Consider the following 12203-nt stretch of genomic DNA (forward strand, 5'->3'; position numbering starts at 1 on the left):
TCTTGTCTTCACGGCAAGGTTAACCATTTTAGCCTTTTCGTATAGCGGCGATGCTCCTGGCACGACATCTGGAATGGCAGGACGCAGGGGGAGGGCTGCGCGTGCATTTGCAGAACACACAAAATAACCTTTAAACAGAGGTGCGCGCAGATCCTTCAACGGCATGGAGAAGAGAGCCGAGAAAACTGAACCCCCTTGATCGATTATTAATATTCATTAACTTTCTGAGTACAAGCTGCTTGTCACTGGGGCTTTGTGCTGCTGAAGTGCTGTGGTTTCTCGTTCACTTTAATATGACTTCTGGATTTTGCTGTGTTTAGGCATCATCACCCCCCAGGTGAAATGGGGGCCCCTCAGGGAGGGCAGGTGGGACAGGCTGTGTCTCCAGAGCAAGGATGGGTTTTGCCTTGATGTTATTCATAGCGTTTTTGTGGAAAAAACAAGCTCAAAAAGGATGGAGGTGCTTGCCAAAGATCACACTGCAGCCTAGAGCCAGAACTGGGAATTAAATTCTACGTGCCCTGACCTGGGCCAGTATTGCCTTCCACTCACACCTGTGAAAAGCAAACCATACATTTAACATTTCACAAAAAAAAAATCAAACTAGTCCCTGTCCTACAGTCATTGTGCTTTGAGTGAGATACAAATCGTAGGAGAAAGCTGCAAAGGAAGTTTCAGTGATCATTAAAAAAATGTTGGAAGATGGGCATGGAGAAAAACCTTTGATACGGTTGGATGCTTTTATCTCTGGCTGAACTCTGGGCAGATCTGTGGCTCCTCAGGGAACTTGCTGGGCTATGGAGCCCCTTCGCTCCATCACCAAGGGTGGGTCCACGCAATGCCTGGGAGGTAGGATGGCAGGAGAGGGCACGTCTGGGAGCGGGAAAGGGACGAAAAGCATATTGAGGCCCTGTAAAGCAACTGAGGTGGACATGCAGGGGGCCAGATTCACCAGGGTCTTCCACAGTAGTTGGCTGGTTGATAAGGGTGAAACAAAGCTCTGACTTGACGCTACAAATGAGCACTTTCCAGCCACCCTGGAGGGAAGCAGCTGAAAACATCCCCGTGTCTTTTGCTGTTACCTCTATGTTTTAGCAACCGATGGGTGGGCTAGCAGAGTTGAGGAACCACAGATGAGGTGTTACCAAAGAGTTGGAGTTCTTCATGAAATTTTTGCTTCATTGGCGCTGCCTTGAAATATCTTAGCTGAAGATTATTTTTAGACACCACTGAAAGCCACTCGCTGATAGGAAAGTCTTACACGCTGCCCCAGCTCTTACCTCTATGGGTGATTTAGTTGAGGATTTTGAAAAACCTTTGTCATGTTTAACTCTTGGAGGCGATATGGAATGTGATCCAAGGTTTGCATCTGCTTGGGCCAGCATTGCATTTCCCCCAAAGCTTCCATCTCAGCTTCTGGAAGGATTCTTAGACCTCAAGAAGGGAAAAAGTCTCTTAAATGTCAGTACTTAGAGCACCTGAAACTTGTCACAGGAAAGTGGGCATTGAAAAATAGGTCTTTCCAGTGCTAGGAATGACTTTTCTTCATCCTTCCTTAAACACTAGCGCTCTGTCAGGCCACCACGCGTGCTTGCTGACAAGGTTGCTGGTTTTTTACCATAGCTTTTGATGCGTGTGTATTACAGGAGCAGCACGGCCTTTGAGAGGAGCAAAACAGATGTGTTCCGAGTGAAAACCAACAACGTCGGACAAATAAAGAAAATCAGGTACCCGCACAATGTTACTGCCACAACTGGCTCCGCGAGGTGCTAATCGAACGACAGGCTGTAGAGGTTTTAGCGTTGCTATGTTTTATTCATTATTCGTTAACGTGCTCTTATCAAGGTGAAGTTAAGGGGTGGTAAAAGCTTGTTTACTGACTAAGATTTGAACTGAAGCATGAAATCACCTACGGTATTGCTTATAACTATCCACGTTCCCCACCAAGAATTGTATTTCTGTCACATGCAATCATGGAGTAAGGCGTTTAGGACTGTTTTTATGTTCCAATGGAGGTTTGCTATCCTCTTTTGCTAAATTAGTGTAATGTAAATGATAATTATTATGTTTAACCACCATCTGACTGACCTATATAAAATTAAAAATTAGTAAGCAGTACAAAGGAAGCTGGGAAAATGGGAAGAGGTGGATAAAACAAAGTAAGAAGAAAAAAGAGCAGGAGGGATACAGGGCAGGAGGAGAGTCACTTATGTTTTGGATATGCAGGGTAAGGTGAATGAATGCATATGTTGTATGAACATACAGGTGTGTGTACATCTGTGTGCATCCCCTTGCAGACAATAGCCCACATATGCATCTATGATATCAGTGTACATATATATATATATGTAGGAATGTTGTTATTTACAAAATACTCTGTAAAAACCCAGAAATCCTACAAACCACTTTGGATAGCCAGGCATTTTGTGTATAGTTGCTCTAGCCTTGCCTAATATAACATATTCCACAAAATTACAGTGCTATTGGCCAGTCTTAATCAAAATATCAAGTTTAGCGTTGTTCTTCCTCTAGGATTGAGCACGATAACACCGGGCTGAACGCGGGCTGGTTCCTCGACCGCGTGATCGTGACTGACATGAACAGGCCTCACCTCCGGTTTTACTTCCCCTGCAACAACTGGCTGAGCAAGGAGGACGGGGACGGACTGTACGTCAGAGACCTCATCGGCAGCCTGAATCCCATGGACGTGCCCAAAAGTAAGGGTTTTCCAAAAAGCTCGGTTCTCTGGTGTCTGGTGCCTTGTCAGAAAGGAGAGGGTTGCTTTCAGATGACTTCAGGCACATAAAATGTAATCGCATAGTCTACGCTAATTTGAGAGGGTTTTTTTGTAGTCAGTGGAGAGGAAGATGCAAGATACCTCCAGAGGGTAATTCCTTCTTCCGGTGTTAGACCTGACGTCTTAGGGTGGGATAAATCACTGTTTGGAGAAGCTCTGCTCATTGGTTGAGTACTGAAGGATCCACGATTACTACTTAAAATTAGATTAAATGGCTACGTGTAGATGAGAGGCATCCTACCCCAGAAGATGTAGCCGGTATCGTTGTGTGCTATCCGAAGAGGCAGCGTGGTTGCAGTCCTGTGTATAAAGTGTTTCCAGCCTCTGGTGGTGACCTGCAGGAAATTTCCATAAACAAGCCAACCCTCTCGCTGTAATTCTACGCCGGTTTACTGGATGCGTATGATATCCATATTGAACCAGTGCCTATTTTTCAGAGTGGTTTTAAGCTAATGATGTTGAAACGAAGCCAGGACAGCTTGCAAACCAGACATGTACTCCCAAATTGATATCGGTGTGTAGGCCATGTGGTGATGTATAGTGCATGTAACGTGAGTGGGAAGACGATCGAGATGTGAAAGTGGAGCCAGCAAACCAGCCTCAGGTGGTATGTCTGCAGTTTATCTGCAAGTGCTAATGAGGAAACCGAACTGTGTTTTCCTGATGACCTCACCAATGCACCACTCCTTTCTGGGAGCTTAATTTTGGGCAAGGAAAGTGAAGTATACCCACCTCTAGCCACAGGCTTGAGGGAAAGGACAGGTATAGTTTGGTGCACAAGAGGGAGAACTTGTGTTTTTAATTAGTATCACATCTTTTTGAAAATAAGTAGTAGATTTCGCAGAATCATAGAATTGTAGGGGTTGGAAGGGACCTTCAGAGATCATCTAGTCCAACCCCCACTGCCACCCAGCCCCTTGAGTCTTGCACTAGGGTTGTTGATGTTAACACTTAGGAGCGGGTTCTTTTTTTGGTAAAAACAGTTTATTGCCAGCCTTAATACAATGCTTTGAGCATTGATAGGTGCTCTAGAAGGGCAAAGTATTGTTGTTTTCATTGAGATCCTGTTTGAAGTGAAACAGTACATCGTGACACTGTTTGTTCCTGAATTGGTAAATAATTATGCTCTATTGAGATGTGACGTCCTAAAACCGTTTCAGTACGTTGACGATATAAGTATTAAGGGATACTGTGTGTGAGTTAGCATGCACAAATAATAGCCATTGACAAGAAATGTGTGTGGGAGCATTTTATAAATGCAGACCTCTCCAGGGTGGATGCCACAGGGGAATGAGATAACGTCTGGAGATGCTCTGCCAAAAACCCACCCAGTTACTGCTGGGGCTGCGTGTGCCAAAGTCCTTTGCTGCTCTTTTATCTGTTCAGTTTGTAAAATGGAAAAGTTAAGGACACTTGAGGGGGCAGGAGGTGACTGAAGAAGGTAGTGGATGAGTCAAAGCAATACACAATTAACGAGAGAAAGTCAGCCATTCAATCTTAATAGATCTTTAAATGACACAACAGTTTCCCTGAATCTATTATTGCCCCTGCCTGGGAAAGCTGTTTCATAGGAATGTATGTGATTTTCTCCATCCTGTTCCACACCTGCCTCTCAGCAGGAAAAGATTTGTGGGCTAAACCTTCAGCTGGTAAAAATCAGTGCAGCTCCAATGAAATTGCTGCAGCAACTTTGCGTTTCACCAGACGAAAAGCTAGTCCCGAGCGCTCGCTCTCCCAGAGAAGTGGTTTTGGGTTATAGATCAACTGCTCACCATGTGCTTGGTCCAGGACAAGTACAAATAAGGTTGTCTCCTGCCTTAAGAATATGAAAGAAGAGCTTTAACCAGGCGTTTGTCAGAAATGCGTCTGCTCTCATCACCATTATCAGATAGAAAAGCCCACTTTTGAGTGGCACAGGCTGGATGCTCTGTGGCCGTCCGTATAAATGCAGGGAGCTGGGCTGAGGCCAGAAGCACGGGTGAAGGGTTGGATGCCTTCCAGGTGGCAGGTCTGAATCTGTAAGAGGAGAGGGTTAGCTCAGCTATCTCAGGTTGCAGTTCCCCTTGAACCATAATTAATGCAAGATAAACATTCCCAGGCTGCTGAGGTGAACTGTCAACTGAAAACGTAAATTTACCCGAATTCATTTGGCTCCCTCTGGATCAGTAAAGGTCTGAAACAAGATTGTGATATGATTTTCTTTGTACAAACCAGTCATTTGCCCTAAATTTGGGTGCGTTTTTTTTTTTTTTCTTTCAAATGGATTAAACAGTGGGGTTTACTCTTTGAATATTAACATTTTCTAGGCTACTAGGCAAATGAATAATTATGTGGTTTGGTGATTTTATGTGCCTTGAAAGAAACATTAGTTGCTCCCTCTTAAAGTCCATGTTCCCATCATTAGCAGTGTTCAGTGCCATTCTCTTCTCCTTGTTGGTCATGTCTCTTCAATCCCTGTTCCCTTTTTTCCTTTAGTTCTTCTTTGTAAAACACCTGGGCACTGTTGTTACAGACCTTAGACTTGTGCTTTGCTTTCATGCTCCTTTTGCTGCCACAGTCAGGTATGTTTTTGGAGGTAACCAAACAAGTTTCCACCATGTTCCCTCTCCTGCAACATCTTCAGCTTTTGATCTTCTCCTGTAGAGCTTTCCCATCTTTGTCATGAGGATTCACCTTCCTCTCTTGAACTGCTGGGGCCTTCATCTTCTCTGTGATACGTGTGGTATGTGGACTGGAGAAAAATTAAATGATTTTTTGGTCATATTTTTGCTCTGTTGAAGCTCTCTAGAGGCATTTGAAGCATATCTGAAGGGGACTGTTGGTGCTTGGACCAAAACCTACCAAGTCATGGGGAGACTCAGCCTCTTTCTTGGTGCAAAGCACAGGCCAGCGAGAGAATCCCTGCAGGGCTGAGAGCTTTAAAGGGAAAAAAATACCCTAAAGGCATTATTAAAAAATGTAGAAAAGAGTATGTTCCAAAAAATAGTCAACATATAATTGAAATATTGGACATGCACAGAAAACAAAAGTAGAGTTCTTTTCATGATCCAAACAGAGTTTCCGAGGATGGCAGGAATACTTAGTGATTGCAGACGCCTGAGTAATTGCATTTACTTATCTGAATAAAATGGCTCCTGTCAGGTTCTCTGTTGAATGTCACACATTTCTCAAGGAGAACAGGTTACGCTTTAAGTGTTCCTGCTTGAATGATCCTCTGTGCCCTGTATTCACATCCACAGCATCGTATGCCCATGACCCTTTGACAGTGATAGTGCCACAGATTCTTATTTACCCAACAGCCGCTATTGGCAGCCTGGATTAATTTACATTACAGGTATTAATTACAAGGAAGGTCTATTGTTCGGTCTTATGCTGCTTCACTTGAGTTTATGAAGCCTTAGAATTGTATGACTGTGGCTGAGCCTTTATGCAAGGGACGGGCTCAAAGCTGGACTCGGGTGCTGGTTTTCCTTTGAGTGTTGTGGGTTTTGGATCACTCTGAGGGTGTCTGATGTCCTACCAACGCGGTGGAGGAGGAGACCATATCTTGTAGCTACACTAATTAGAACTACTGACTCAATGGAGATGCAAAAGTAAATGAAATTTTGGAGCTTGTTCCGAGCCCATTGTCTGATATCTACCGACTGGTAATGAATCACTCATGCCACTCTGTGGACAGGCCCTTGTGTCTTCCACCCCATGGGGACCTTCATTTAGTTGGATTTACTCCCCTTTCCCTGGGGGTTTGCAGCCCCAGAGCTGCTCTGCACCCGCCGCAGGTCCCCGGTGGCACACCAGGGCCGTGTCTTTCTCCACCCCTGTGATGGGTACAGCTCTTATCACCCAGCCGGAAAGCAGGGAGTCCTGAGATGTGGTCTTCAGGTGGATTGAAGGGTGTCTCAAGACGTAATACTGGAATACTTTTTGCAAGGCTACATTTTGTCTTAATTCATAAAAGAAGCTGAAGTTCGGTAGGGTTAGATGATATATTAATTATCCATGAGTCGCCTTCTCCCTGGGGTAACAACAGGCTGTTGTCACTGTTTAGTTGGTCGAGGTTAGTCTAGGCGCTCCACAGTGTGACCTCCAGTTTTCCTAAGAACGAGGGAAACAAGTGTGGTTAAGTACCACTGACACATATTGGCTGTTCTTGATTACTCTTGAAATCTCTCCCGAATCAAAACAATTATCTGTACTTGCTCTTTTACTGAGAGAAAGCAGGAACATTCATTTGAAAGGGGAGCATTTACTCACTTGGTCCTTAAAACCATGTTCAACAGCACATATACCCGAAAAATAATTCAGTCTTCTGTGTGATCGCAATTTATGCTAACCTGACAAATTTTGGTCAAGTCTTGCCAACCTGCCTGTTGCAAATGAGACTGAGAGCCAAGGACTGATTTCCAGCTGGCCATCAGTACTCCAAAATTGTTTAGGATTGGACACAATGGGCTACAGATGTGGATGGGAACAGCAGCTTGTGTCACACTGTTTCAAGGTTGCATATTCATGGTAGGACAGAACCATGTGGGTGATCTCAAACTGTAAAACTCCTCCATTCTCTGCCTTTTCTGGGTAAAGTTGAGTCTTATTTGGTCTATTAGTAATGAACGTGTTTATAATGGGTGCATTACACAGCTCAGCACTGAGGAGCAGGGCAGTCCCAACGCAAGACACACCTTGAGGATGGGAGCATCCAACAGTTGCGTTGCATTTATTTTTTCCATACATACAACTGCTGGGCATTCATCACTTATTGCTTTTTTTTATTAATATTATGTCAAAAATGGATCGCAAGACCGGATCAGGTGCAGCTGTGCTGTATCTTGGGCTAAGTCTGCATGGTCTTTTGCAGGCAGACATGAGTTTTCTGCCTCGCTGTGACAAGAATCAGCTTTGAAATGGAAGGTCAGTGGTTGTGTCAATTCTGTCGTGATTTGGGTGGTGCATCTGGGAGTTTGCATGGATACGCCCTGAAGGATAATGGCTGTGAGGTCACACTGAGTGATTGGCAACTGGATTGCTGTAAAGGCAGATGAGTGGTGAAATGTGTCCATGTGCTTGTGCATGCAGAGGGTACTCTGGCCTTTAAAAAAGGAGAGCAATATTTATTATAGTTACAAATGAGAGAAGTTCAGCTGAGCAAGTTGCAGGTCAGCCCCAATCCATTAGTCTTTCACAACTTTCTTTGAATCATTGGTCTGTCCTCGTCTGGGGCAGAGTTAATGAGGTCACCTGAGGAGACTTGGACAGTTTGTGTTCATGGTGGGTCAGAGGAGAACACTGTGGGCGGAGAGAGCTACAGAAGACTTTCCTTTGAAGGCAGGACAGGCAGTCGGTGCTGGTATTATGAAGGCAGCCTGTGCACAGGAATCATAGAATCATAGAATCTTCATGGTTGGAAAGGACCTTTGAGATCATCGAGTCCAACCATACACACACAAAAAAACCCCTACCGTCTCTGCCACTAGAGCATGCCCTGAAGTGCCAAATCTAGACATTTCTTAAACACCTCTAGGGATGGTGACTCAACCCCCTCCCTGGGCAGGCTGTTCCAGTGCCTGACCACTCTTTCAGTAAAGTCATTCTTCCTAACATCTAATCTAATCTAAACCTCCCCTGCCGCAGCTTCAGACCATTTCCTCTGGTCCTGTCATTATTCACCTGGGAGAAGAGGCCAGCACCCACCTCTGTACAACCTCCTTTTAGGTAGTTGTAGAGGGCAATGAGGTCTCCCCTCGGCCTCCTCTTCTCCAAACTAAACATGCCCAGCTCCCTCAGCCTCTCCTCATATGCCCTGGTCTCCAGACCCCTCACCAGCCTGGTAGCTCTCCTCTGGACACAGTCCAGCACCTCAATGTCCCTCTTGTACAGAGGGGCCCAGAACTGAACACAGCACTCGAGGTGAGGCCTCACCAGTGCCCAGTACAGAGGCACCATCACTTCCCTGCTCCTGCTGGCCACGCTATTCCTGATACAAGCCAGAATGCTGTTGGCCCTCTTGGCCACCTGGGCACACTGCTGGCTCATGTTAAGCTGGCCGGCCACCAGCACCCCCAGGTCCTTTTCTGCCGGGCAGCTTTCCAGCCACTCTTCCCCAAGCCTGTAGCGTTGCTTGGGGCTGTTGTGACCGAAATGCAGGACCTGGCACTTGGCCTTGGTGAACCTCACACCATTGGCCTTGGCCCATTGACCCAGCCTGTCCAGGTCCCTCTGCAGAGCCTTCCTTCCCTCAAGCAGATGAACACTCCCACCTAGTTTGGCGTCGTCTGCAAACTTACTGAGGGTGCACTCAATCCCCTCATCCAAATCATTGATAAAGATATTAAACAAAACTGGCCCCAAAACTGAGCCCTGAGGGACACCGCTGGTGACCAGCTGCCAAGAAGATTTCACCCCATTAATCACAAGTCTCTGGGCACGGCCATCCAGCCAGTTTTTTACCCAGAAGCACCCTGTGCTGGACTTCCCTGCCTGGTGTGCCTTTGATGGCATCTGTGCAAGTACACGTAGAGTTAAAGTGCCCTAGGTACTCTCTGAGGTCTTTAGATTTAAATCCGCCTGGAAGCGTTCCTGTGCAACCTGCCCTAGGGGACCCTGCTATGGCAGGGGGTTGGAGTTGATGATCTCCAGAGGTCCCTTCCAACCCTATGATTCTATGATCGATTCTATGATCCACTAGGACCTAAAACTCATATATTTGAGCTGGGAATGTAAGCTGTGTTATTTCTTTCCTCTGCGAGAGAAGCTTCTGTTAAGACTTCACAGTCCGTTGTCCAGAGTTTTAATGTTGGCTGACTTAAGGCTTATGAGGCACTGGCATGGCTGTGGCTCGAGCAAACACTTGGGGCAGCAGGTGTTGATGCACTTGCTTGGCTTTGAGTCGGTAGCTAAATTCTTCCTGTCCCAGCGGGATACGCATGTCCCTCAGGGCTGGACTGGATCCGAACTGAAGCTGTGGCCAATATTTCTCAATAATGTACCGGCGCTGGAAGCTCTGATAAGGAGCAGAATTTTGGACGTGAGGCACCGGTCGATGATGCCCTGTGGGCTTTGCAGCCTCATTTTATAAAGCGCCAGGTCTGGAGAGTGGGACTGGTCTCTCTCCTGTCTCCCCTGGGTCGTGATTCAAAAGGAGGTGTCACATTTTGGAAACTTCCACAGTCAAAAAAACTAAAAAAAAAAAAAAATATTTCTGAGGATGTAGAAGGGGTGGGGGAATGAAATATTAATAGATATTACCTGCTCATCAAAACTCATCTTTATTTACATTGAGAACTGGAAGTGTATAATCAGCACAGGAAAATGCAGCTAAATATATTTATGAAGTAAATATGAGTTGTTTACTTTTGAATAATGGTGAATACCCTGTATTAAGGATGAGGCCTTGCTGCATGCTGAGATATTCAATAAACAAGGTTTGCGGAAGGAGTAATATCTTTTACTACCCAGCTGATGTCACTGGAAAAAAACTGTCAGGCTATCTATCTGGCACGCTGAATATCCAAAAATGTCTTTTTTTTTCCAGAAACACTTGAGTTGGTCTAATACAGATTTTATTCTCCCTGCAGACTTTGCCCATCTTATATCACCATGTCTAAAACAAGTCAGCTGTGGGCATTTTACTTACAGCACGTTTTTTGCCTGTTGTTTTGTTTCTGAAGATGGGCAGTGAGAAACTGAAATGTAGACATAAAAAGAAACACTGGTCAATTGTAAACCACAAAGAAGACAAGATGCACGGACCTCGGAAATGGGATGGAAATAAGAGATTTGTAATTTATATAAAGGGCCTCGTGTTTCAAGAGAAAACGTTTTAGAGAGGCATGAGACATCTCTGTGTGTGGCTGGTACACAGATCTACGTACATCCAACACAAAACAGTGTAGCGTGTTTGTGAAGATGGGGGATAATTTTCACCAATTATGTCTGGATATTTTAATTAAGTCAACAATCAGTTTTGAAATAAAAGTAACTTTATTTAAATATCTTATTTATACAAAGCGGGACTGATGTACAGTGATAAGAATATGGTTATAAACAACACTGTAAAATTATTTCACTCTTTGTTCAGAGCAGAGATGTTTTACCCAAGAGGTTATTTTCAGTTATTTCTTCAATTTTGATAATAGCAGGTCTGGGGAAAGCAGGAAGCGGATATTTCTTTTGTGAAATGTCTGCCTTTCTTTTTTTTTCTTTTTTTTTTTTTTTTTTTTTTTTTTTTTTGTGGGCTCCCACCTTGGGGCTGAACTAATGAAAAATAATGAGAAATCTTGGAGAATTAGATGAACAAGGATTTCCGTGCCGCTGTCACAAGGTGAGTTGCTCTGTGCTAAGCTCCCTGCTTCTGCAACTAAACCGCTATTGTCTCTTGGGCAAGGTCGTTTAAAGCTCACTTCAAAATGTCATCATCACTTTGAAGTCACAGTAGGAACATCAGTTTAGCATATCCTACAAGCAAAGACTCCTGCATGTGGTAGATTGCCTCTCACAGGCTTTGCAGAGGGACAATCTGGGCTGAATCCTAATATATTAACTGTTTTGATGCGTACTTTGATTTCACATAAAACCCACCCAAAAATGGGCTGAATCTCGTGGTCCCTGGACTGGATCCCCATCCAAGGGGTCGAGTTCATTATAGGAGGCGTGAGGCAGCAGTTGAGGATAATGCAATATTCAGCAGAGCAAACATAATTGTTTCCTTTTTCCATGCGTTATGCCTCCTTGGGTGGTAGCAATAATATCTCTTTCTTAAGCACGCACTTTTAGAGAGGTCTTCCGAGACTGACGAAATGCCGATCCGGGATCGCACCAGCCTTGCATCCTTGGTGCTGCCTCTGATGACGCACACCCCAAAGCCATGCAAAGGTTTTTCGGTGTTTTTGGCTGAAGGCAATGTGAAGTTCTTTCTTCATCACCATCCCCTGCACTCCAAGCATGCTTATAATCTGCATTTCCAGTTTGAACCCTTGGTTTAAGGAGGTGTTCACCCCTCTGAAGGGGCAGCTGATTAAGAAAGATAGTTGTCAACTACTCTTGACAGAGATTAATCATTCTCAAGCCCTAAACCAGCCCTTTGAACTCAACCCTTTCCTGGACGGGGAGAAAAAATGTCTTCCTTAACTGTGCAGTTCTTTGTGCAAGAACAGGCCATGCTTTTGAGACAGAGCTATCTCCTGATGAACTCAGCAGGGCTCCTCCGCTTTTACAGGAGTTGCTTTAGGTTCTCATTATGTTTTGCTCTGCATAGCTATCTCCAGGGTCCCTGATACTGCAGTAGAGAGAGGCGTAATGATTAGGGCTGGGCGAGTTTTCTTCTCTGCAGTGTTTGCAGAGACTCCAGAGATAGAATCACAGAATTACCTAGGTTGGAAGGACCTTTCAGATCATCAAGTCCAATCATCAA

At 44.8% G+C, this 12203-nt stretch overlaps 1 protein-coding gene across 1 annotated transcript in view; it reads left to right on the top strand.

The window, feature by feature from the left end:
* The window catches only part of LOXHD1 (lipoxygenase homology PLAT domains 1), a 157123-nt gene that overhangs the window by 26892 nt on the left and 118028 nt on the right, over positions 1 to 12203 (top strand). The window contains exons 6-7 of the mRNA XM_074570573.1: positions 1647 to 1727; positions 2533 to 2717. Of these exons, the coding sequence (XP_074426674.1) occupies positions 1647 to 1727; positions 2533 to 2717 (266 nt within the window). The remainder of the gene's footprint in view (positions 1 to 1646; positions 1728 to 2532; positions 2718 to 12203) is intronic.

Source organism: Larus michahellis, chromosome Z, assembly GCF_964199755.1.
Source record: "Larus michahellis chromosome Z, bLarMic1.1, whole genome shotgun sequence".
Classification (NCBI taxonomy): Eukaryota; Metazoa; Chordata; class Aves; order Charadriiformes; family Laridae; genus Larus; species Larus michahellis.